General features: G+C 43.7%; 1 protein-coding gene across 1 annotated transcript in view; it reads right to left on the reverse strand.

The window, feature by feature from the left end:
- LOC311226281 (ras-related GTP-binding protein C-like) overlaps positions 1–19,754 on the reverse strand; it is a 30,204-nt gene extending 10,450 nt beyond the window's left edge. Inside the window, exons 1-5 of the mRNA XM_084311685.1 lie at positions 19,254–19,754; positions 17,205–17,408; positions 13,382–13,581; positions 983–1,097; positions 381–523 (exon numbers count right to left, since the gene is read on the reverse strand). Coding sequence (XP_084167811.1) covers positions 381–523; positions 983–1,097; positions 13,382–13,581; positions 17,205–17,408; positions 19,254–19,436 — 845 coding nt within the window. The 5' untranslated portion in view covers positions 19,437–19,754. The remainder of the gene's footprint in view (positions 1–380; positions 524–982; positions 1,098–13,381; positions 13,582–17,204; positions 17,409–19,253) is intronic.
- Between the last annotated feature and the right edge of the window lie 5,716 nt (positions 19,755–25,470).

A 25,470-nucleotide genomic window follows, 5' to 3' on the forward strand; every position in this document is an offset into this window, starting at 1 on the left:
TTAACACGACAATGTATGAATGGGAAAATATAACGTTCCCACATCAGGAACGATAGATACCAAATGTTGAATGGGCCATAGTAATGTCGATATAGCTATAATATTTAAAAAGTTATAGCCCTGCAAAGAAGGTGAGTGACTCCATAGGCTTACAGTGCTGGCAGTGAGAGCTATAAGATGGTCAAACTGCGTGGCAGACAATGTGTTAAGTGTGGGGTCGCCAAAAAATAAAAAAATAAAATGGGGTTGTGGTATAAAAAGGTTTGAGAACCCCTGGTATAGATCCATCCAGGTGTACCTTAGAATACTGCTACTCTGGCACACCTCCCAGCCCTACTGAGAATAACAGCTTAGATAGAATACATAGAATTCTCTCTTACCCATAGATGCAGGAGACATCAATGACGACATCGATCATGTCGCAGCAGAGCTCGTAGGACTGCATGTCCACAGGAGAGCTGTCGGTGGCGATGTAGATCTTACTGACCACGTCGAACAGGAAAGCCTTCTCAATCCCAGAATTCTACCAACACATTGTTGAAAAGATATATTACTGTAAGCGTAAAAGATGAGACATGCATCAAAAGGGACACTTCGCAGACAAACAATGCCCATTTTATTTTGCACATAGTCTCACACATATCCCAAAACTCAAATAGGTTTTGCACATATTCATTTACTTTGTAGTTATTGAGAGTTAACAAGTTTGAATATGTCCTCCAGTGATGTCATTGGAAGACACCGACGCTATAATTTAACACAAGGATCCAGTTTCCTCCGATAACTAATTGTTCAAACTAATTTACTCTCAATAACCCTAGATAAGTGCAAAACTCTTCACAGCTCTGGGTTATGCGTGACATTATGTGCTAAATAAATCCTCATTGTTTCTCTGTGAAGTTCCCTTTTGAGAGAAGTCTGTTTACAATAATTCACTGAAGTGCCAAGCTGTATAAAAAAAGAAGAAAAGGAAAAGACGTACGGATATGAAGATATTCAAAAGGTTCTCCAACGTTGGCAGCTGAGGGATAAGCTTCTGTACGACTTTGCTGAAGGCCTCGAAGATGGAATGATCATAAATACTGGTCAGGTAGAAGCTAAGAGTGGAGGAGGAGAAATAAACAAGTTACAACTTGACAAAATAATGGCATCACTACAAAGTCTAAATGGGCCAACAGTCTTTTTTCTGGCTCTTGACAGGATGCAGTGGTAGAAATATAAACCGTGGTTAAGCTGTTTGAGGGGGGGGGGTTACACACACTGCATGATTCAAGATCACTTCCGTATGAACGGTAATGTTTACAGTATATGAAAACGAATCTATAAACAAATCTTATTTAAGGTTTTAAAACTTGGAACTTGTGAACTCCAGACAATCACAGGCAGTAGCAGTCTTTTCCCCCGGGCAATCGGACTCATGAACTAAGAACACTTAACACTATGGCCGCCATGGACGCCTTAACTCGTCATTCCCCGCCATGCTAATTCTGCCAATGACGCCGTAACACGTCATTGAGATCAATATTTCAAAAATCTGTGATCGCAATCATATTTATCCCCCGGAGACTTGAGATCTACTGTTGATCCCCTCTCAACTCTCCAACGGTTCAAGAGCGCCATCTGGTGGCCGATCGGCGGATCGCCCAAACCGGAAACGGAAGCTGGTGCTCATTCCAATTCGGTCCGATCACTCGCTAATAGTCCCGGGACTCGAGCTAGACACAATGGTTAGCAATCCGTTACCAATAACTCGATAAACAACATGATTTGGACGTATATACTATTATACAACCTGGAGATGGATCGCATATTTCAACATCCCATAATAGGAATATTTTTGCTCCACGCTCATTGCCCAACGCTACGAGGAAGCTACGGTGAGTTTCAGCGTTTTTTTTTAACGTGTTCGATACAAACTGCTCTAATGATCATATCACCCACACTAGATGAATCATCTAACGTTGGCCACGGAATTATAAATGACCCCCCCCCCCATCCGGTCAACATCAGATGATAAGTAGTAACTTCTAGAAGCACGTCCATTTGAAATTTTTTATCTCGCGCCAATCGCTATTAAACTGTATACAATCATCAATATAATGCATTTAGGGCTATAAATCACGTTCTGCAGAAAGCTGCAGAAAACGATAAAAACATACTTATACTTTAGACAGTATTTTAGTATGAATATGTGAATGGAAAGTATAACGTTGCTACACCCTGAACAATAGATACTTGATGTTGAATGGGCCATAGTAATGTCAATTTAGCAATACAATTAAAAAAGTTATAGCCCTGCAAAGAAGGGGAACTTCTCCATAGACAAATAGAGCTGGCAGAGAAGGGTATAATGATGTACATAAGCCTGGCGAAGAAAGTGTTAACAACCTGCGACCAGCCCGTGACTGAGTGCCATTTTACTGCCGTTTCTGCTACTGATTTGCACACACTACACTACACACTACACTACACCATGCAATCCAAGCCTAGAGCTACTTTATCGTAGATTCTACTGCCACTTCACAGTTCACACCCACGCTGCGATTGGTACATTGTGACGGCGATACATTGCATCGTGGTTTATACTAATTGTATAGGTTAATTTTGTACTACTGTATGTTGATGTTGACTCCCAAGATGCAACACTGAAGGTCACAGGAAATCCTTCATTCCGACAGCCATCAGACTTTATAACGCCTCACTGTGCCTCACTGAGCACAGAGTAACTCTCTAATTCAAACCACATTTGAGATTTTTACATGTATTACTGTACATTTTACTGTATATTTTGGCTGTATATTTTAGAATGTATATTAGGGATGTCCGATATTATCGGCCTACCGATATTATCGGCCGATATCGGCATTAAAATGTGATATCGGAAAATATCGGTATCGGTTTTACATTTTTTTTTTTTTTTACATTTCTATAACCTTTATTTATCCAGGCAAGCAAGTAAGAACAAATTCTGATTTTATTTATTGTCAAAAGTATGCATAATATTGTGTTAATTCCACAACAAGAGATATGTAATGTTAATTACCTGAAATTATTCCATTTTTTGGGGGGGGGGAAACCCTGCATATATCGGTATCGGTTGATATCGGTTGATATCGGTATCTGAAATTAAGAGTTGGACAATATCGGTATATCGGTATCGGTAAAAAAGCCAATATCTTCGCCTGTTCGAATCCAGCTCACAGCTCCGGGGTTGTCACCAGCTTGGCTGGCCGTTCACACTAATACAATTGGCAGTATTAGAGGGTGGGAGAAGCTGGCGGGGTGGGTCCGGGTCGTTGTAAACATCGACTCCTACAGTTCGGTCGGGGCGCCTGCTAAGCGCGGATAGGATCTAAGTGGGATAGTGTGATCCTTCCACACGCTACGCCCTCTCAGTGAGAATCCGCGCTGCCAGGTGAAAAAGAAGCGGTTGATTGGCTAGACGTGTGTCGGAGGAAGCACGTGATAGCCTCCACTCTCCCAGACCGACTGTGGGGGGTAAGTGCGCAGCGACCAGGAAGGGGATTGGGAATTGGCATAACGACTAACATTGGGATGGGAGAAAATCGGAGGAAAAAGGAGGGGGAAAAAGATAAAAAAATAAATAAAAAAAAAGGCCAACATCGAGCATCCCTAATGTATATACATATTTTAGAATGTATATCCCAGACTGTATTTTTATTCTTATTTGTGATTTTGTGATTTTTTTTCACTACCTAAATGTTTATTGTGCACGATCTTCACTCCTCCATGCTGCGACAGTAATGAACGGTGTAATGATAAAACCGTCACCAGTGGAGTATTTCGGGTCTTTCAGCAACCACACACCCTCGCCCAGGCGACCAAGCCAGGGTTCATCAAGCCCTAGCTTGTGTCCGAAGTGGCCTCATGTAATCCACAGATCCCCAAATGAGGTTTATATCTCGCCTTGATAGAAGTCGGTGCAGTCAACCACCCTCCCTCACTTGGAGGGCAAGGACACTTATGCATAGAGCTGCCGCGGTATCGGTATTACCGCGGTATCGCTGTTACATCATGCCCACCGCAGCGTTGGGCTGAATACCGGCATCACTGCTGTTTTTTATTATATTATTATTATTATTACGCTCTCGTTGGGCTTGCGGCTCTGCAGATATACCCTACTTCTCTGTCGAGATTCCAAGCGACCCTATTGGGTACCAGAAAAGTCACATGAAACACTGCAGACCACTGATTGGTCAGAAGAGATACGCGTCACATGCTTGGAGCATCTTGCAGTGCGTTTACTTCCTGAATCTCAGCCATCACAACACGGCTAATAGTACGTTAGCTCCCACCGGAGACCGGAGTGGATTACCGACGCCGTCGCTCCTCAGGGAACGAGGCATAATGATTTTACTGCAACGAAATGTTATAATAAAAGCCCTTCGTTCTATACACTTGTCTGATTGAAAACTTTATTAACAGACCGCAGAATGGGTACAACTCGGCACGCTCTGAGCAAAGAAAGGAACTTAGATATTAATTGAGTAACGCTTGCCTTGCTATGTGGTCCGGTAAATACGAACGTGTAACTATACTAACGTTAATGCCACAAATCGAATGCCTTTGTAATCATAAGTAGTAACGTTATAATAATAAGAAGAAGAAAGGGTCGGGGGGGTAACCGGCGGGCGCGACACCGAGGGGAGACTTCGAATCCGTGTTTCACTTTTAATAACGAATGCGTGCATGCCGAATCCCAAACAATATTCATGCTGCAAAGTCATCCTCTAAAGATAGACATTTAGACTAGAGGCAGGCTATATGCTATATAAAGAGTAGACTACAAAAAAAATGCATTCAAACTTTTTTTTTTGTGTGTGTGTGTGCGGTAATACCGCGGCGGTAGGAAATATTTTGCAAATGTGTGCGGTAAGGAAAACATCAATACCGCGGCAGCTCTACTTATGCAAGACCACTCTTCATCGACTACAGCTCAGCACTTTAACACGGTCATCCCACACAAACTCTCTAGGCAAAGGCTCCCCCTCACTCTTGGTCTGACACCTGCTCTCTAAAACTGGGTGCTGAACCTTCTCTCAGACAGACCCCGGTCAGTCAAGAGTTGGCAACGGCACAGCAGGCACAAAAGCTGTAAGCACAGGGACCCACCCAGGGCTGCGTGCTGAGCCCCCTGCTGTGCACCCTCTTCACATTATGAGGGATGCACTGATCCGATATTGATATCGGATATCGGCTACGATATGACAAAAATAGCTAGATCGGGTATCAGAGATAATAATTATTTATTATATATATTTTCTTTGTTATTTAATTTTAATAATAAATAACAATTCAGTACATTTATATCTATGTGTTAATTTGTTACATTTTGTTTCACTAAGTTAAGAAAGTAATGTTTTAAGTCAAGCCTGACGTTGCCTTGCACAAAAGAATGATCCCAGTCCACACAGTGAGGCATACAGTTTTATTAATTGAACAATGGGCATCGGATCGGTACTCGGTCGATACCCAAAGCCCAGGTATCGGGACTGAAATAGTCGGATCGGTGCGTCCCTAGTGCAGAGTCCCCTGCTGTACCTCCTCTTCACACACGACTGTGTGGCCTCGCGGAACAACACCAGTACCATCAAGTTTGCGGATGATACTACAGTCGTCGGACTGATCACCGGCGGGGCCGAGGCGACGTACAGCAGAGAGGTGGCGGAACTGGTGGCCTGGTGTCAGGACAACAATCTCTCCTTGAACGCAGACGAGACCCAGGAGAAGATCATTGACCCAATTGAGGTGAGGCAGAGGTGGACAGGGTGAAAACCACATCCGTCTCCGTGAGGAGCTCACCTGGTCCCACAACAACGCACAGCAGAACATTAAAAAATCCCAGCAGCGACGGTACTTGCTAAAAGAAGCCTTAGAACATTTGGCCTGCCGTCCAAAATTCACAGCAACTTCTACAGATGTATTTTATTTTTTATTTATCCTTTATTTATCCAGGAATGTCCCATTGAGATACAAGATCTCTTCTTCCAGGGAGTCCTGACCAACACGGCACACAAGAGCGTCCTTAACCAGTTCCACCACAGTCTGGTATGGAAACTGGTTGCACTGCCCAGGACAGGAAGGCACATGATTAAAAAAAACTGCACAGTGGTAAAAACGGCACAGTCCATCTCAGGAGCAGCCAGAGTCACCAGGAGAGAACACACAACAACATCACCAGGGACAGAACACACAACATCACCAGGGACAGAACACACAACAACATCACCAGGGACAGAACACACAACAACACCAGGGACAGAACACACAACAACATCACCAGGGACAGAACACACAACATCACCAGGGACAGAACAGTACACACAACAACATCACCAGGGACAGAACACACAACATCACCAGGGACAGAACACACAACAACATCACCAGGGACAGAACACACAACATCACCAGGGACAGAACACACAACAACATCACCAGGGACAGAACACACAACATCACCAGGGACAGAACACACAACAACATCACCAGGGACAGAACACACAACAACATCACCAGGGACAGAACACACAACATCACCAGGGACAGAACACACAACATCACCAGGGACAGAACACACAACATCACCAGGGACAGAACACACAACAACATCACCAGGGACAGAACACACAACATCACCAGGGACAGAACACACAACAACATCACCAGGGACAGAACACACAACATCACCAGGGACAGAACACACAACAACATCACCAGGGACAGAACACACAACAACATCACCAGGGACAGAACACACAACATCACCAGGGACAGAACACACAACAACATCACCAGGGACAGAACACACAACAACATCACCAGGGACAGAACACACAACAACATCACCAGGGACAGAACACACAACAACATCACCAGGGACAGAACACACAACAACATCACCAGGGACAGAACACACAACAACATCACCAGGGACAGAACACACAACATCACCAGGGACAGAACAGACAACATCACCAGGGACAGAACACACAACATCATCACCAGGGACAGAACACACAACAACATCACCAGGGACAGAACACACAACATCACCAGGGACAGAACACACAACATCACCAGGGACAGAACACACAACATCATCACCAGGGACAGAACACACAACATCACCAGGGACAGAACACACAACAACATCACCAGGGACAGAACACACAACATCACCAGGGCCCCGTTCCCCGTACCTGGCTAACTGAGTTAGCCGGATAATTTCCAGTATAGCCTGACTTAAGCCAGACCTTTCCATTCCCCGACGCTCGATTGTCTAAATCACCATGGTAACAGATCAAAAAGTTTGAGCCTGGTCGAGAGCAGGGTTAAGTTCAGTTAGCTGGATGAACCATGGCCACGCCCCCGCAAAGAAATGCCAGCTCGCTTCCTGAAATGATTCTCACAGTCTAGATCTGCATTATACCATTCTGAATTATGTTCTTGTGCTTCATTCTTCTAGAGGGGGCTTTTGGAATGTGAAATAGACCCAAAATGCTGATACTAAATTCACGTTGTCCTAAATAATGCACGTTATATATACCGTGGCGCTCGCTAGGTGCGATGTACACATTATGTGGTTATTTTAACAACGCGCAGCATTGCAAATGTGAATCCCACGGGGATATCTTTAATGATTGAAACCTATCGCTCGTTTGGCTCTGATTCCTTTCATATTCTCCGCTGTGGATGTTTAACGGAGCCGCGGAGCGCCTGGATTGTGTTTCATTCAAGCATAAAATTGAAGTGTCTATGCGTGGATTGTGGTTTTTGTGGATTATGAATTACGAGGAATCTGAGGATTGTTGAATTGTATCATCACTCACACGTTATTGTGATATTGTAACTGGGATTAATGCATTTGAGAATAAAGAGATAAAACTTCATTCAAAAGAAAAATATTCTAAACACGGGTCTCTTGTCCATTGATGGATACACAATGAATATATCCCGTCTGGCACAGTGGTCCTACGGCCAGTGTTCACTCCTGGCAAGCGGGCGATCCGAGTTCGAGACCCTGCGTTTCCAATATAATTTGTTTGGAATATAATATTAATGATTATATGCAAAAGTAGCCTAGTTTTAAGTTAAAATATTATAAATCTACATGCATTGAGGATGTCATTCTTTATATAGCTCTCAACGTGCACCAAATTGAAGTATTTACATTTCAAAAAGAAAACTAGAAGAAGTGGGATTCGAACGCGGGTCGTCCGTGTGAAAGGCAAAATGCTCGACCATCAGACCACGGTGGCAGACAAATGAAAAATCAACCATACATCCATCAATGGATAAGAGAGCCGTATCCTTATTCTGAAACTGTTGAACTAATTATTTTCGCTAGCAAGATCTCATTTGATAATCCATTCCATGAACCTACTGCCAGCAGGGCACGTTTAAATAAATATAATCTGATTGATTGGGGTAATGAGGGACTTAAAATTTGCCTATAGATTATGCATTTAACTTGTCGGCGAGGCTATTGAGCCGTACTGCAATCTGTTAATAAAGTTTTAAATCAATCAATCAATCAATGCCGTTAGAAAATCAGGATTTCTGCTCTCGACACTTGCTGTCTTCTCAGCTGAGGCGGGCGCGCGCACTGATCCTGAGTATCAAGTCTGGTTCGAGTTAACGAGACTGAATCCACCTTCGAGGAACAGGAAAATCCCGGCTTCAAACATCGGGTTAATTGAATCTGGATAATGGGACTCTTGATCGACTTAGTTGAACCAGGTACGGGGAATAGGGCCCAGGGACAGAACACACAACATCATCACCAGGGACAGAGCACACATCACCAGGGACAGAACACACAACATCATCACCCAGGGCTCTACGCTAACCTTTTTCACTAGGGGCACAGGTGCTCCTAAATGAAAAAATTTAGGAGCACACAAAGAAATTTAGGAGCACCCAAAAATATTTAGGAGCACAGTGAAAATATGTCAAGTAACAGAGTTTTTTTTTTTTTTTTTTTTTTTTTTTTTTAAATAAATGTATATTTGTACTGTGCGTGCATGTGCAAACGGGACACATCTGTGCAATAGCACATACCACCAAAGTCACTGGCCCACTGTGTGCGTGTGTGTGTATCATCTGCGTGTGCAAACGGGAATGGGACAGACATTTGAACTATTAATTAAGTGATTAATGCCTACTATGGCAAAGTTGTAGCCAACAACTAGGCCTAATAAGAAAGGCAGTGATATTGAACAAAAAGGAGACACTGGCTTTACAACCAGGGCCATCAGTAGAGGGGGGAGCTAGTGTTGCTCTTTTAGAAAAATAATCCTTTCAGGGTTGCCTATTGAAATACTGTACACCTCCAGTACAGTAGTTTGCGTGTCAGGTAGACCATTGATTGACAGTCGATTCTGCCAATTACGACGTCACACCGTTGCACTCTGGTAGAGCCATATGAAATCCGCGATCACGGAATCGCGGACGGAATCGCGGAATTGAGCAATAAAAATGGAATCAACTGTAAATTAAAAAAAAAATTAAAAATTATATATATATATATATATATATATTTTTTTTATACTGTTGTGGGACTTGTACAGCACTTTGTTCAACTTTGTCAGTGCTGTAAAGTTTAAACCTTTTTAAATCTTAGACAAACAAAACACTTTCATGAAATATTGTAAGCCGTCATTTGAGGCTTTATAAAAGCAGCACAATGAACACAAATCTGTCAGTGCCAAGTCCGACCTCATCTTAAATAACAAACAGCATTGCTTGTTGTAATTAACAAAGAGAGGCAGAGTTGATTTTACAAAAAAATATATATATATCATTTATATTTTTATATTTTTTAATAATCAAATTTTATTTTCATATTCGAATCCCATGCCCATTGAACGAAGCTTTGAAGCTTCGAAGTATTTAAGACAGCCCTATTAAATGGACTGTTATATCTTATTAAATTGTGAACATTTATTCATTCCCACTTATTAGACACTATTTCTGATGGTAAAATGAGCGTACAAAGCAAAATACAGAATTCTGAAATATTAAAACGGAAAAAACGGAATTTGGAAAAAAATAAAATGGAATTTGGAAAAAAATAAAACGGATTTTATATGGCTCTACACTCTGGCCATCCGGCGCTGCAGCTGGGCCCTATTGCCACACCGCTTGCACACTGGCCGTCCGGCGCTACAGCTGGACCCATTGCCCACCTCTGCGGTTGATAACGCTAGCCAAGTTAGCTGTACACACATACACAGTGGGCCAGTTGTAGGGGTGTAACAATGCATCGCAATGAATCGATCCTACTTTGCAATATTTACAAAACATGACATTGTTTTCGAACTCTAGCCATGGGGAAATGTTTAGCCAATTCACGTTAAATTTGTATGTCATCCCTCCGGCTCCAGTGGGTGTAGCTTCGCTAGCTACAGTGGCTACATTGGGTGCTACAGTGGGTGTAGCCTCGCTAGCTTGGCCAACTTCGCTAGCATGCTGGCTAGCGTCAGTATCTTGGTTAACGTTAACGTTAACCATCACCTCTGTAACATGAGCTGCCTCACCTGACTTCTCATTCTCCGGTATCTTTCGCGCAAAATAAAAATGAATGGGCTTCGACATGGCTGTATTATTGTTTGACTCAGACAGTGACGCAGCCGCTGATCATTACTTTCGGTTTTCAGTCGCGTGACCACAGGAAACTACTGTGATTGGAACGTTTATGCGGCTGTGAACTGTGGGACTTGTAGTTTTTTAACGATTCTCGCAGCGGAGAAAAAAAAGGACGAATGAGAGGCTGTACTCTGCACTCGCTGGCCCCACTCGCACGCCGTGCGAGTACTTGATTTTGCATGTTCGCACGCACATATTTTTAGGGGCATATGCGAGCAATATGGTCGCACTGTAGAGCCCTGTCACCAGGAGAGAACACACAACAACATCACCAGGGACAGAACACACAACATCACCAGGGACAGAGCACACAACATCACCAGGGACAGAACACACAACATCATCACCAGGGACAGAACACACAAAATCATCACCAGGGACAGAACACACAACATCATCACCAGGGACAGAGCACACAACATCACCAGGGACAGAACACACAACATCACCAGGGACAGAACACACAACATTAGGGATGGGTACCGAATTCTGTACTTTTGAGGCACCGAACCGAAACACGTCGGTACTACCGAGTATCGAATCAAGTGAGAAACCAAATCTTTTTTTTCACTTTTTTCTTTTTCACTTTTTTCTTTTCATGTCAACGTTCACACGCACAATATATGCTTACCTAGGATTTGACTTGATTCAACAACAAAGCAGTCGGAGCAATGACAAGCTGAAAACTGTCGAAATTGTAGTTATTTGAAGTTTGGATTTTCTTTTTTACGACTGAGGTAGGTAAATTAAATTTCTTGAGACTAAAGTACCGAAAAAAGGTACCGTTGGGTACCGGTATCGATTCACAGGTACCGGTTCAAATGTGAAAGGTACCCATCCCTACACAACATCACCAGGGACAGAACACACAACATCACCAGGGACAGAACACACAACATCACCAGGGACAGAACACACTTCCAGCTAGGGCTGCACGATTTTGGGAAATAATCTAATTGCGATTTTTCTGACAGATATTGCAATTGCGATAAAATTTGCGATTATAAAAAAAAATGTAAGCAGCCCCACAGAGGTTTATTGTAAAATGCGGCTTGCATCTGGCCTACGCTGTGGGTCTGTTCGGGACACCGAGCCTGAACATTTTTCTTTTTACCTGGGAATCGATAGCGGTACCCAACGGTACCTTTTTCTCTGTACTTTACTCTCCCTCTCTGAAGTCTAAACTTCACAACACACAATCTAAAACCCCTTACCTCCCTCTCCCAAACCGATCTTGTATCTCAATGGGACTTCCTGCCGCCAGGAGTCTGATCCAGGACCACGAGACTGACGAACAGTTTCTACCCACAGGCCATCAGGCTTGTGAACAGATTCCCCAAACAGCCCCCTCCCCCCACAACACTGACTGGACTGTGAACGCTACACAGACACCTCAACAAGCCCCCCCCCCCCCCCCACATCACTGACTGAACTGTGAACGCTACACAGACACCTCAACAAGCCCCCCCCCTTTCCCCCCACATCACTGACTGAACGCTACACAGACACCTCAACAAGCCCCCCCCCTCTCCCCCAACATCACTGACTGAACTGTGAACGCTACACAGACACCTCAACAAGCCCCCCCCCCCCCCCCTCTCCCCCAACATCACTGACTGAACTGTGAACGCTACACAGACACCTCAACAAGCCACCCCCCTCCCCCACATCACTGACTGGACTGTGAACGCTACACAGACACCTCAACAAGCCACCCCCCTCCCCCACATCACTGACTGAACTGTGAACGCTACACAGACACCTCAACAAGCCACCCCCCTCCCCCACATCACTGACTGAACTGTGAACGCTACACATGCACTCCGACTGCTGCTGTGACTTCACCTCCACTACCATTATTTGCAACAATGCATACTTTGCATAGACAGTGCACTTCATATCCCTTCAACCACTACACTGTGTGAACTGAATGTGCAATACTGTTACTCTGTCACTCATGCCTTATTTTTCCACTTCCACCTTTTTCAAGAGTCTTTATTTTAGCGTGAAACCTTTTCTTAATATTTTAATTCTAGTTCAAATCTATATTTTGTAGGCGGCTACGTGGCGTAGTGGGCAAGGCGCTCGCCACGAATGCGGAGACGCTGGGATCGCCTGTTCGATCCCAGCTCTCCACATTGCTTTCAGTTTAGCTGGTCGTCCACAGTAATACACATTGGCCGTATTACGGGGAGGGAAACTGAAGGGTGGGGATCGGGCGTTGTGGACAGCGACTCCTACAGGTCGGTTGGTGCGCCTGCGCAGTAGAATCAGGAAGTGTCGGGGGCACGCGTTACTCCTCGCCACTGAGAGATCGAGCTGCGCAGGTGAAAAGATGCGACTGCTGTTACCTCAAGTAACGGAGGGGACTTGTGCTGTGTATGACTTAGTCCACATTGCAGCCGGCTTGTGGGAGGCAAGAAACAGCGTCCGTGACAGGGGAGGGTTGAATTGGACGATACGAAATTGGGATGGGAGAAAAAAAATCGAAAAATGGGAGAAAAAGTGGATAAAAAAAAAATCTATATTTTGTGATTCTGTGTGAAGGGGGGGGGGGGGGTACTAGCAAAGATTGTCATTGTATGGTGTAACTGTCTGTTTAACTGTGCATATGACAAAATAAACATCTTGAATCTGTTTTTTTATATATATAAAGTGAGGTTAGGAGGGTTTCCTCATCCAGCTCTCGACGGCAGCGTCCGGTACCGACCTGAGGTGCAGCCTCTCCAGGCTGGCATCTGCCAGGTAATCGTTGGCCCTCTGGTGGATGTCCCTTTGGGTCTCTATCTTGTGGTCGTCGGAGAGGCCGTCGACTTTATGGATGAACACCTCGAAGTTGATTTCCGGGTTGACCCTGTAGGCCCTGGACACGGTGAGGTGCAGCCTCGCCAGGGCCTCCACGTAGTCATCCTGATGGGAGGGAGAAAGAGACGAGGCAGGACTATAACAGGAGGCAGGACTGAATTCAGTCGTTAAAGAACCCAGGACGCCTATCGTAAAGAGTAGGGGGTTCCCAGACGTTCCTGGCCAAATTCCCAATCAGGTCTCTGATATCAAGGCCACCTAATCATCCCTTCCCCTTAATTGGCTGGTATCAATCCCTGTCTCCTGAGCCGTTCAGCCATTGTGTTGTGTGCCTGGTGCCAGTGTATGGCAGCCATTGAGCCTGCGTAGCCCAAGGTTGGGTGCTACCAGTGGTGGTGAAGGAGGCAATTTCCACCCTACATTGTAAAGCGCTTTGAGTGTCTAGAAAAGTGCTATATAAATGCAAGTAATTATTATTATTATAATGTTCTGTTAGGCTGAGGCGGCCAGTCCAAAAAGACATGCATGTTAGGCAGGGACTACAGATGAGAACTAGCTCATTAGCTAATTCTGGCACATTTACATTGATGTGGAAACTGAAGATGTTGATTAATGTGCACTGTCCCTGGGCAAAGAATAAATAAATAAACTTAAACTTAAACCAAAGCCAAACATGGAGTCATTAATGAGGCTCCTGCACACCTGGAGATGATTATCGACAGGTACTATAGGATACATTTGACCAAGTGTAGGTGAGCGTGTATATATATATATAAGGAATCCCTGTCTTCTTACTATGGCTGCTTTTTGTAAATGGCTGCTTTTTTATATAGTGTTTTTATCCAAAGCGCTTTACAATTTGTTACTCACATTTTACCCATTCACTCACACATTCACACACCGACGGCGGAGGCAACGATGCAAGGTGCCAACCTGCTCATCGGGAGCAATTAGGGGTTAAGCGTCTTGCTCAAGGACACATCGACATGCTGCCCGGAGGAGCGGGAATCGAACCGGGAACCTCCGGATTGTCAGATGACTGCTCTACCTACCTACCTTACTAACTTTATTTAACAATGTATCGTTCTTTAGACATTCATCGGGTAAAAGACAGAAGACATTGCTCTTTTCTATAACTGTCAACCACTCATGTCCTCAGGTTACATCATATGATGACGTTACATGAGGTGATTGCAAGTCGGAAGACATTGCTCTTTTCTATAACATTTACATTTAGTCATTTAGCTGACGCTTTTATCCAAAGCGACTTACAAGTTCTGTACGACAAGTCAGTAGGAAGGGCACAACTCTTACAGCTGAGTAACAATGATCATCAAACAGTGCTGAAACTTGGGTGTTGCAGTGTTGAGTGCATAGTAGTGAAGACATATTAGTATAATAGGAAGAGGAAGAGTGCATGATAGTATAAGACAGTAAGAAGGTTAGTGTTTTTTGTTTGTTTGTTTCATTTCAGATATTGATTGAAGAAGTGTGTCTTTAGTCGACAGTGAAAGATTGGTCGGGTTTCGGCTGTCCTAACTGTGGTGGGATGTATATATTCTCTTTTAGAAACTCTGTCTCTTAAACAGTACTGTATATTTGTACATCATAAATGTCTGGATGTAACAGTACTGTATATCTCTGTATGTCGTGTATGTCATAAATGTTATGAATTGAAAATGGCGGACCCTGATGTAAACAAGACGAAAGTCTTTCTCTGGTCTGCATCCCCTTAACAATTGTGTGTATTGAGCCGTACTGTATTGTACCCATTCTGCAATCTGTTAATAAAGTTTTCAATCAATCAATCAATCCTCTACTGACTTTGTTTATGTAGCAGTGTAACCCGGCTTGAAGCCTAGTAAGCATAATATGTTATCTCCCTTGGCCACGGTAGATTCTCTTTTGGCTGACTGGTCGGATTTTTGTTTTCCCATGCAGGGGACCCAGGTTAAAATCCAGGTGTGTTACATTTATTTAATAATGTACTCAATTCAAGATCTCTTTTTTTAGTTCGAAATGTATCGACAGTCGACATTACAAAAGGACTGACAGCATGGGACAGAAAAACACGTATCACATGACTTTACAGGCGTAAAAGGTTTGTTTACAATTGTGATGTTTATGAACATGGTTTAACACTTTTCTTGCCAAAAACACTGTACAGCGATATTGCCCGCCATGCGTTGACCGCCAGACCTCGCTGTACAGCGTTATTGAGATCATATTTCATTTTTTCGCCATGGCATTCATAATTCAGCCACCCAGCCTCTGGTGATCCAGTAGGATCCTGCACAATATTGCAACGCCTCAATACCGCCGCCTGGTTTAACCGGAAGTGGCAATCGGTGCATCTGGGAAATCCGTCCGGCAGTCACATCTCGTTATGGTACTCCAGACAAACACCGGCGTGCATATGGATCGCTGCCATAACTCAATAATCGATATGATTTGGGCGTTTATTGCGCCATACAAACCGGAAATGGATCTAGGAGTTCGACGTCAAATAAGTGGGATTTTTTTCCTCCAGTCTCGTTGGCGAACGGTAAGAGGCAACTAACGTTATTTCCAGCCCAATTGTACATTTCTTTATTTACAAACCATCTGATCAATAAATCAACCCATACTACATAAAGCAGTTAGTGACGATCAAGGAATTATAAACGACCCCCCCCCTTTCCTTCACGCATGATGGAGCATAACTATACAGATCATATACATTAAAAAAATGTATATAGCGTGTCTAGGGAAGACACGCCAATCGATAATCTATATAATGCGTTTAGGCCTATAACTCACGTTCTAGGAATTACTGCAGAAAACGATAAAAACATACTTATATTCTAGAAGGTATTTTTGTATGAATGTATGAATGAAAAAGTATAACGTTCCCACATCCTGAACGATAGATAATCGATGTTGAATGGGCCATAGTAATGTCAATATACCAATCAAATGTAAAAAGTCAAGTCAAGAGTTTTAATTGTCACGGCATACAAGTATACAATGAAATGCGGGTGGTCATGAAAAGTTATAGCCCTGCAAAGAAGGTGAGCCACTCCATAGACTTATAGCGCTGGCAGAGAGGGGGGCATGAGAGGGGCAAACTGCCCGGCGGGCAATGTGTTAAGAAAGTTCTAAAAACTGTATTTTCTATCTACTAGTACAAGTCGATGTATTTTCCACCTGCAACACAACATGAATACCCAAAGATTTGACCATTAAGTAAACTCTGAATTGCACCTTTAAAGAAGCTTCTGGGACAGGTGTATGCAGAAGAGTTCTACTATATGGATATGCAGGTGTCATTTATCTTGTTACTTAGTATATACAGCAAAATTACAACTGCAGGCTGTAATTATCAAATCGTTCATGTCGTTCAAATGCAACAGTACTATATACCTGTATGTCATGTATGTCCCTATGTCATAAAGGTCATGATGTCATGTATGTTGTGTATGTCATAAATGTCTATGAATTGAAAATGGGGGACCCTGATGTAAACAAGACGAACGTCTTTCTCTGGTCTGCATCCCCTTAACAATTGTGTGTATTGAGCCGTACTGTATTGTGTACCCATTCTGCAATCTGTTAAATAAAGTTTTCATTCATTCATAAAAGGGGTAGAGGATGTATTTAACAACATAACGATACAATCAACTCACTCTGCATTATTTGCTTCCTAGATTCAACTCTCACGTTTCTGTTTTACACTAGGCCATCCTTACCTGAGCATCAATGACAAAGATCAAGGCCCCTGTACCCCTGAATATCATCTCATAGTCGAAGGTGGGGTCGAAGAAGTCCACCTGGCCAGGGAAGTCCCAGATCTGGAAGTTGACAAAGGAGGTGCTGGAGATGTCATCCTTGCAGATTTTGTTGGTGCTCTCCAAGAACAGCGTCTCATTGGGTGACATCTTGTGGAATACAACCTGGACATGGCGAGACAAAAAAGTTTATTTGAACAGAATTTCTATTTTGTCACATCTATCCCTAAGCAATATAGGGTTTTTCAGTTAATGGAATAGCCATCTTCCAAAACAAGAGAGGAGAATGAATGAATGAAAACTTTATTAACAGATTGCAGAATGGGTACAGTAAGTACAGTACGGCTCAATACACACAATTGTTAAAGGGGATGCAGACGAGAGAAAGACGTTTGTCTTGTTTACATCAGGGTACATCAGGGAGAGAACAGATGGTGGAGGTAAACGGTACCCTATCCCCCCCCCCCCCCCCCCCCCCCTCACAGTGAGCTGTGGTGTTCCACAAGGAAGCATACTAGGAACGGTCCGCTACTGTTCCTAATTTATGCAAATGACATGTCGTCAGCTTGTGACTGCAACTTGTTCCTGTTTGCGGACGACTCAGCCCTGCTGGTCTCTGACAAGAACAAGTTACAGTTACAGGTTGAAAAAACCCTCAGCTCGGAACTAGGCAAAATCTGCATATGGCTCGCTGATAACAAACTATCATTACACATGGGAAAAACAGTCCATTCTCTTCGGTTCAAATAACAAACTCAGCAAGACCGACGGCTTCTCAGTTACAGTGGGTGACAAATGACAATATTGTCACAAGGAAAGATGAAATTACCTACCTGGGTTCCATCCTAGAGGCAAATCTTTCCTGTGACAAAATGGCATCCAATGTAATAAAAAAAGTCAACCAACGAACTCGATTCTTGTACCGGATCTCCTCTCTGGTAAACAAGAATACCCTGAAGACTCTGGCAGGAGCACTCATTCAGGGGTACTACGAATGCTTGCACCTCATGCTCATGGTACCAAAGCACCTCAAAGGCGCTAAAAACAAAATTACAAACATCTCAAAACAAACTGGTCAGAGTCAGACTACTGCTTGACCTCACCCCTGCCCACTTTGACAACCTAGGATGGCTTAGAGTAGACGACAGAGTACAGCAACTTGCAATGGGCCTTGTCTACAAGATACACTACACGACCAAGGTACCCATGTACATGTCAAAATACTTCCCAAAGGTCAGTGAATACCACGATCACAACACCAGAGGGAGCTCCACAAATCATGTTAAACCCAGATTGGGCTCAAACAAGGGACTAAACACGTTTCGCAATTATGCCACATCAATGTGGAACGCCCTACCCAAAGCTGTAAAGGAATGTGAATCACTACCCACTTTCAAAACCACTCTCAAAGAACACCTACGGGAGGCTGCAATTCGAAACTGGCCCCTGTAAATGTCCTAACCCAACCCCCTCCAATGTACAGTAAATGACCAAGTATGGTTGTCAATATTCCAATGTACAGTTTTGCTTGTACAGTTGTACAGTGTCCCCCACCCACCCACCCCTCCTACCCAACCCCTCCCCCCCACCCACCTCCAATGTACAGTCCCCCCCCCCCACCCCACCTACCCAACCTCCTCCAATGTACAGTTTCTACGTCAAATGTATACTCTCTTTTCTGGACTCTTTTTGTATAGTACTGTATTTGCAAATCTGGTATGTCATAAATGTATAGATGTAGCAGTACTGTCTATCTGTATGTCGTGTATGTCATATTATGTTATGATGAATTGAAAATGGGGGACCCTGATGTAAACAAGACCAAAGTCTTTCTCTGGTCTGCATCCCCTTAACAATTGTATGTATTGAGCTGTACTGTACCCATTCTGCAATCGGTTAATAAAGTTTTCAATCAATCAATCAATCTCCCATTTTCAAGTCATAGTGATGTTGGACATGACTGTTTCGCTGCTCTTATAGACATAGACGGCGGTTGATGGACAAAGATACCTTCTGAATCGAAGATTTGCCACTCCGTCGAAGTCCCATCAATAGTATTCTTGGTTTGGTGTCAGCTGATGTCGAGCAGTCTTCGATGTCTGGTTCCTCTTCTCCATATCCAAAATCCTTAGGAAATGAGCCCACAACACTAAAACTCCCTGGCAATATTGCTTCCTCGTATTGAATAGACATCCTGCTATTGGGCTCCGTGTATTCTAAAGGTATTTGTTTACCAATCTAGCAAATCTATTTCGCCAACTGACGGAAGTGTGTCGATGTAGTTAACGTTACGTTACATAGCTAACTAGCTGACAAGCCACACTTAGCATTAGTTTATCTGTGGTTCCTGAGTTGGTCGTAACGTGTCCACATACAAATTAAAGTGTAACATTCCACTGTGGAATGACATATAATGTTAGGCCAGATATTTTTTCCAAGCTTTTTAGTAAACCCCCCAAATGAGGTGAAATAGTTTAGCTTATCTAACTAGCTAACAATCTTGAAGCTAGTCACAAGTCACTTCCGCCTGCCAATGAGTTCCCCGCCCCCTACGTGTGATTGGTTACCCGAGCTAAACACGATCATAACATGGGGCCACTAGATGGCGCTGTGCTCTGTGATTATTTGTTCAGACTTTATTGTCCCTCAAGGGGAAATTTGCTTTGCAGCAGTGGTAGAGACAACAACAACAACACCAAATAACACAACACAAGAAACATCACATCTTACAGAATCCAACCAGGAAAAAGAAAAGGAAAGGGAAAATGCATTACTGTTATTTTAAAGGAAGTTAAGTGCATTTAGGGACGCCCCTGGCGTTGTACGAAAATGTAAATCTGTTGCTCTTTAGCCTGGGGAGCATATCTCCTGCCACCTGGCCCCGTTCCCCGTACCTGGATAACTGAGTTAGCCGGATAACTTTCGGTGAAGTCTGACTTAAGCCGGACTTTCCGGTTCCCCGTACCTGGATTGTCCAAATCACCATGACAACAGATCCAAAAGTTTGAGCCTGGTCGAAAGCAGGGTTTAAGTTCAAGTTAGCCGGATGAACCATCGCCACGCCCCCGCAAAGAAGTGACAGCCCGTTTCCTGAAATTATTCCCACAGTCTACGATCTGCATTATACCATTCTGAATTACGTTTTTGTGCTCCATTCTTCCAGAGGGGGCTTTTGAAATGTAAAATAGACCCAAAATGCTGATACTAAATTAACTTTGTCCTAAATAATGCACGTTATATATACCGTGGCGCTCGCTCGGTGCGATGTACACATTATGTGGTTATTTTAATTGTAACTGGGATTAAGATGTCTGATGAGATGCGCTGTTTGACGGATTTGAGAAATTGAATGAGCCGTTGACGTCACATTAATGAATGAGGATAAAGAGATAAAACTTCATTCAAAATAAAGAATATTCTAAACACGGGTCTCTGGTTCATTAATGTATAAACAATGAATTTATCCCATCTGGCACAGTGGCGCAGCGGTAGTGCTCAATGCGGCGCGGCACCCTGGAGTAGTTGGCCTTAACGTCCATTCACTCGCTCTTAACAACGATCCATTCCCTTAACGACCATCCACTCCCTGTTTTACCAATTTATTTTATCAGTTTTATTATTCTATGTTTCTCTGCTATTTTATGTTTTAGTCTTGCCTATTTTTATATTCTTTCTTTCCTTTATTCTCGCTAGCTTTTAAGTCCCTAAACTGTAGCGCTCTGAGAGTTGCCCCGCAACTGTAAAGCGAATTACAAATGAAATCTATTATTGACGGCGCCAACAGTCGCGCCCCCCAGACAAGTTCAAAGACGAGTCCGGACAAGTTGAGACATGCCCTTGGCCAGCGCATTGATTCCGGACAAGAGATTCGGTTGCGCTCTAGAAATCACTCTGAGTATATATTGTGAAAGGCGCAAGCAGCAGCAGTGCGAAACCTAAACATGTGAAGTGCGAAGTGAACCCAGTAACTAGTGTGAACCTTAGCAAGTGTGTGTGGACTTAACGTAATTAGTATCAGAACACGAGGTGAACCTAACAGCAGAACGATTGGACATGTGAGCAGTGGAACCTACCGGCGGTGCATCGTTACGGATAGCTAGTAGCTCCTTAGATACAACCTTGATATTGTAGAACCATTGTTGGTGTATTATAGTGAATTGTGTAAACGTAGTAACGTGGAGAAGAGCATCGTTAATACCATTGGCGTTTGGATTTAACTACACCTGAAGATCTGCATCGGGCTAGCTTCGAGGACGAAGCTAGCTAGCTATCATCACTGCCGTCGGGCATTGGATTAAGAGCTATTACCCTGCTATCGAGCACTTGGATTACAAGGACTGGATCCGTATGAGACCCCTTTTCTTCAGTGACCAGCAGGAGTATCCGACTATTCTTCAATTCCTCTGGAGCTTACCACTCCGTGGGGGAAATCACCAGTCTCCAGCTATACCCCTCGTTTGCCCTGTATCGCCATCTCACTCCATGCAGCGTTCCGGTCGACTATTATTAACCTAGGAATTATTCATTCCCACTGACTTTGATACTCTGACATTCTACTATCATTCGCCATAAAAGAGCAACGTACTAATTCTCAGTTGTACATTTGATATTGCTAATAAAATACTGTAAACGTTATCTCTTTGTCCCCGTGCCGTATATTGAGTGTCTGCCATATTTAACTGTACTATCTGACAAGTAATAATAATATTTAGTAGTGGTTTAATCTAAACAATCTTTAATACAGTCAGGGTTTTGTAACCCCTCAGTTACAATTCTGATTGGCTGAAACAGACCATGTACACGTATGTATAGGGAACAATCCACGCTCCTGGTCCCAGGACCCGCCCACAACCGAATCACATCACTCCGCGTCTCCGCCGTGCGGATTCTTCGAAGAAAACAAGATGGCGGACAATAATCTTTAACAAATGGATATGTTGATAGCGTCATAACGACTAAATATAAAGCGATTCTGTCACGGCGAATGTCTTAGTCCTTTAAACAATGTTGGATGATGTAATTGATGGGTCATGAGTCATTGTAGAATAAAAGAAAAATCGCGGATTGATTATTTGCAATTTTATTTTAAATTTCTTCTTCCTTCCCCCTGACTGCAGCGCTCACTCTCACACTGTCCGACGCTGGCGTACCCACCCACCCACCCCCACCCAAACACACACACACACACACACACACACACACACACATACACATACACATTCACATTCACATTCACATACACATACACATACACATACACATTCACATTCACATTCACATACACACACACACACACACACACACACACTCCTGTCTGCAACGGCGGGGGAGAGTCAGACAGAGAGAAGCAGCTGAGTGCTGCGCTGTTTTAAGTGAGCATGGTCTATTGAATTGATTGATTGGTTGATTGCTAATTTTATTACTGTACGCCTGGTTTCCAACTGGTTAAGTTTAGGCCCTCTAAAGTAGGTTTAAAAAAATAAATAAAAAAATAGGGCGAAGAAAACTTTTTTTTCCCTATAGGGCAAAGAAAACTTTTTTATTTGTTTTACTTTCTATAGAAGCATCTAAGAATGAAGTTCTATAGAAAGTAGGTCTGCATACCCTTAACAATTGTGTGTATTGAGCAGTACTGTATTGTACCCATTCTGCATCTGGTAATAAAATGTTCAATCAATCATTCCAATAACACACAGTTGGATGTGTTAGTTTGTTGGATCCGTTGGATGCACTTCCGAGCTGCTTCCACATGAGGCAACTTCTCTCAATCATTCCAATAACACACAGTTGGATGTGTTAGTTGGTTGGATGCACTTCCGAGCTGCTTCCACATGAGGCAACTTCTCTCAATCATTCCAATAACACACAGTTGGATGTGTTAGTTGGTTGGATGTACTTCCGAGCTGCTTCCACATGGAGGCAAATTGTCTTTTTTGTTGTTGTGGGAACTACTTTTTCTGGCGGATGGTTTTTTCAATAAATCTTCGATTAATGTGTGTTTATTGTATAGCAATAAGGTTGGATGAATGTGGCAGTTGTATAAAAGCATTACACCACTTGCAGTCGTGATTTGTGAACAATAAACCATGCCTAGGGGGGTCTAACGACCACCCCTAGGCATGGTTTATTGTTCACAAACCACTCCTGCGCGTGATGTAATGCTTAATTGCAGAATGGGTACAGTGACCATCACAGGTCCGTATTGATTGATTGATTGAAAACTTTATTAACAGATTGCAGAATGTGTTACAAAGGGTCAGATTAAACCGAATATATATATTTATTACTTGAGATATATTGTATAGTATTTGTATATCGTCTGATATCCCTTGTATATTCTTTGTACATATACACGGAATATCCCTTTACCTAGTACAGGCCAGACCATAATATTCGTTCTCCTATTGGACAGCGACCCCCTAGGCGCCACGGCCATACCCCCAATGTCTAGTTCAAAGTCACCACTAAGACATGTCTCAACATGCCCAGACTTGCGCAGTAATACGAGACAAAAATAAGGCTGGTACTAGATTATTCACCTTACGTATAAATACGGCGCAGGTGGATACAGAAGCACTTATCCTAAATCTTAGTAACTAAAAGCAGAAGCCTTCACCACGATACAACGTGCTGTGAAGTGGGCCCGTTTTGCCCCGAAATAGAGCCTTGAGACCGCGTGCGAATTGGTAGCTGAAGTGTCAGAGTTTAACGCTGTATCGTCGAGTTCGACTTATTCTATTATTAAGTTATAGTCTATTATGTATAGTGTATCGTGCGGCTACCGCTCTACAGTGACCAGCATTACCAACGTTTCATCGTACCGAGCTAGTGTGCTTATCCAGGCTGGGCGGCCTAACCTTGTGCCGTCATCCGAGGAGCCCTAGACGAGAACCGTGTGGATATGTACACTGGATAACCTACACCGACGACTACAGAGCCCTTTTCGGCTGGATTATATTGCTTTGGTCCTGTGGCTGCTGGAGCAGAGAATCGTCTACCCCCACTACCGTGTGGGATTTACCCTGTGAGGAGCACCGTCGAGCCCGCCTCTAGGACTCTGAGGCTGGCTAGCTTTCATCCATGCTGCAGTGCATACCGGAGAATAGCTGTTGCTTTGTCTACGGACCAAGGGATTATTGCACTGTCTCCTGTACCTGGAGTCTCTTTATTCCTCGTTGATCCAGACTTTTGCTACCGACAAATCCTCTCCCCTGCTGGCTTACAACCGGAGGGAACCCCCCTAGTATCTCCAGCTGACCTACGAGTGTACCTTATATAATTCTTATGCTACAGGTGGTATTAATTATCCCCTTCGTAATATGCTCATGGACTTACGCTCTTGACCTATTCATGCACATTCTTCACCTTACAAGCGCAACTCTCATTCTCAATAATGTAAGATAATCTTGATGCTCTTCTAATAAATATTACAAACAGGACTTTCTTTGTTAAGCCGTGTTATTGTGTGGGTGTTCATCTCATATACATGTGTACTGTATGGCCAGTAGTAATGTACATAACTCAGTAGTGGTTTAATGATACCATACTTATTCAATACAGTCAGGGAATTGTACCCCTCAGTTACAATTGGTCCTTCGAGCCGGAGGGTAATTAGCGTAATATTAATATAATATTAATATTGACATGGCCAGCGATGAACACTCCACAAACGGTTCTCCTAAGCTAGATCGCCCGAAGCGCAGACGGCAGCCACCTCCTTACCTAGAGGACTACGCTGCCAGTCTACTACCTAGCTTTATACAGACGTTAAACGCGGAAAAAGCGGATAGTAAAAGTATGTCAAACCCTACCGACCAGGCGACCCTGCCAGTAGAGACCCTAGTGGGTTCTAACGTAACTGACCAAGCTCACGGGGGGGGGACCAGGAGGGACAAGACATGACTTTACCCCCCGACAACGTCAACGGGATAGTCCCCGGAGAGCTCCAGGATAAAGAAAGCGCTCCAGGGACGGAACCCGACCCACCACCAGAAGAGACACGCACCCAGGAGATGGACCTCCTCGGAGCGCGACAGGAGAACGGATCTCCAACGAGCACTGCCAGAAGCCGATCACCTCCATCAGTGTCTTCCCCCAGCGAGGCGGACAAGATGCTGGCGCAGGCATTTATCGCCACCCTGGCAGCCTCCACTGAACGCGATCGACTCCAAGCACAGACGCTTAGAGAGCGCGAACATTCTGTTTTCCATCAGCATTTTAGACATAA

This window comes from Notolepis coatsorum, assembly GCF_963971535.1.
Source record: "Notolepis coatsorum genome assembly, chromosome: 4".
NCBI classification, from domain to species: Eukaryota; Metazoa; Chordata; class Actinopteri; order Aulopiformes; family Paralepididae; genus Notolepis; species Notolepis coatsorum.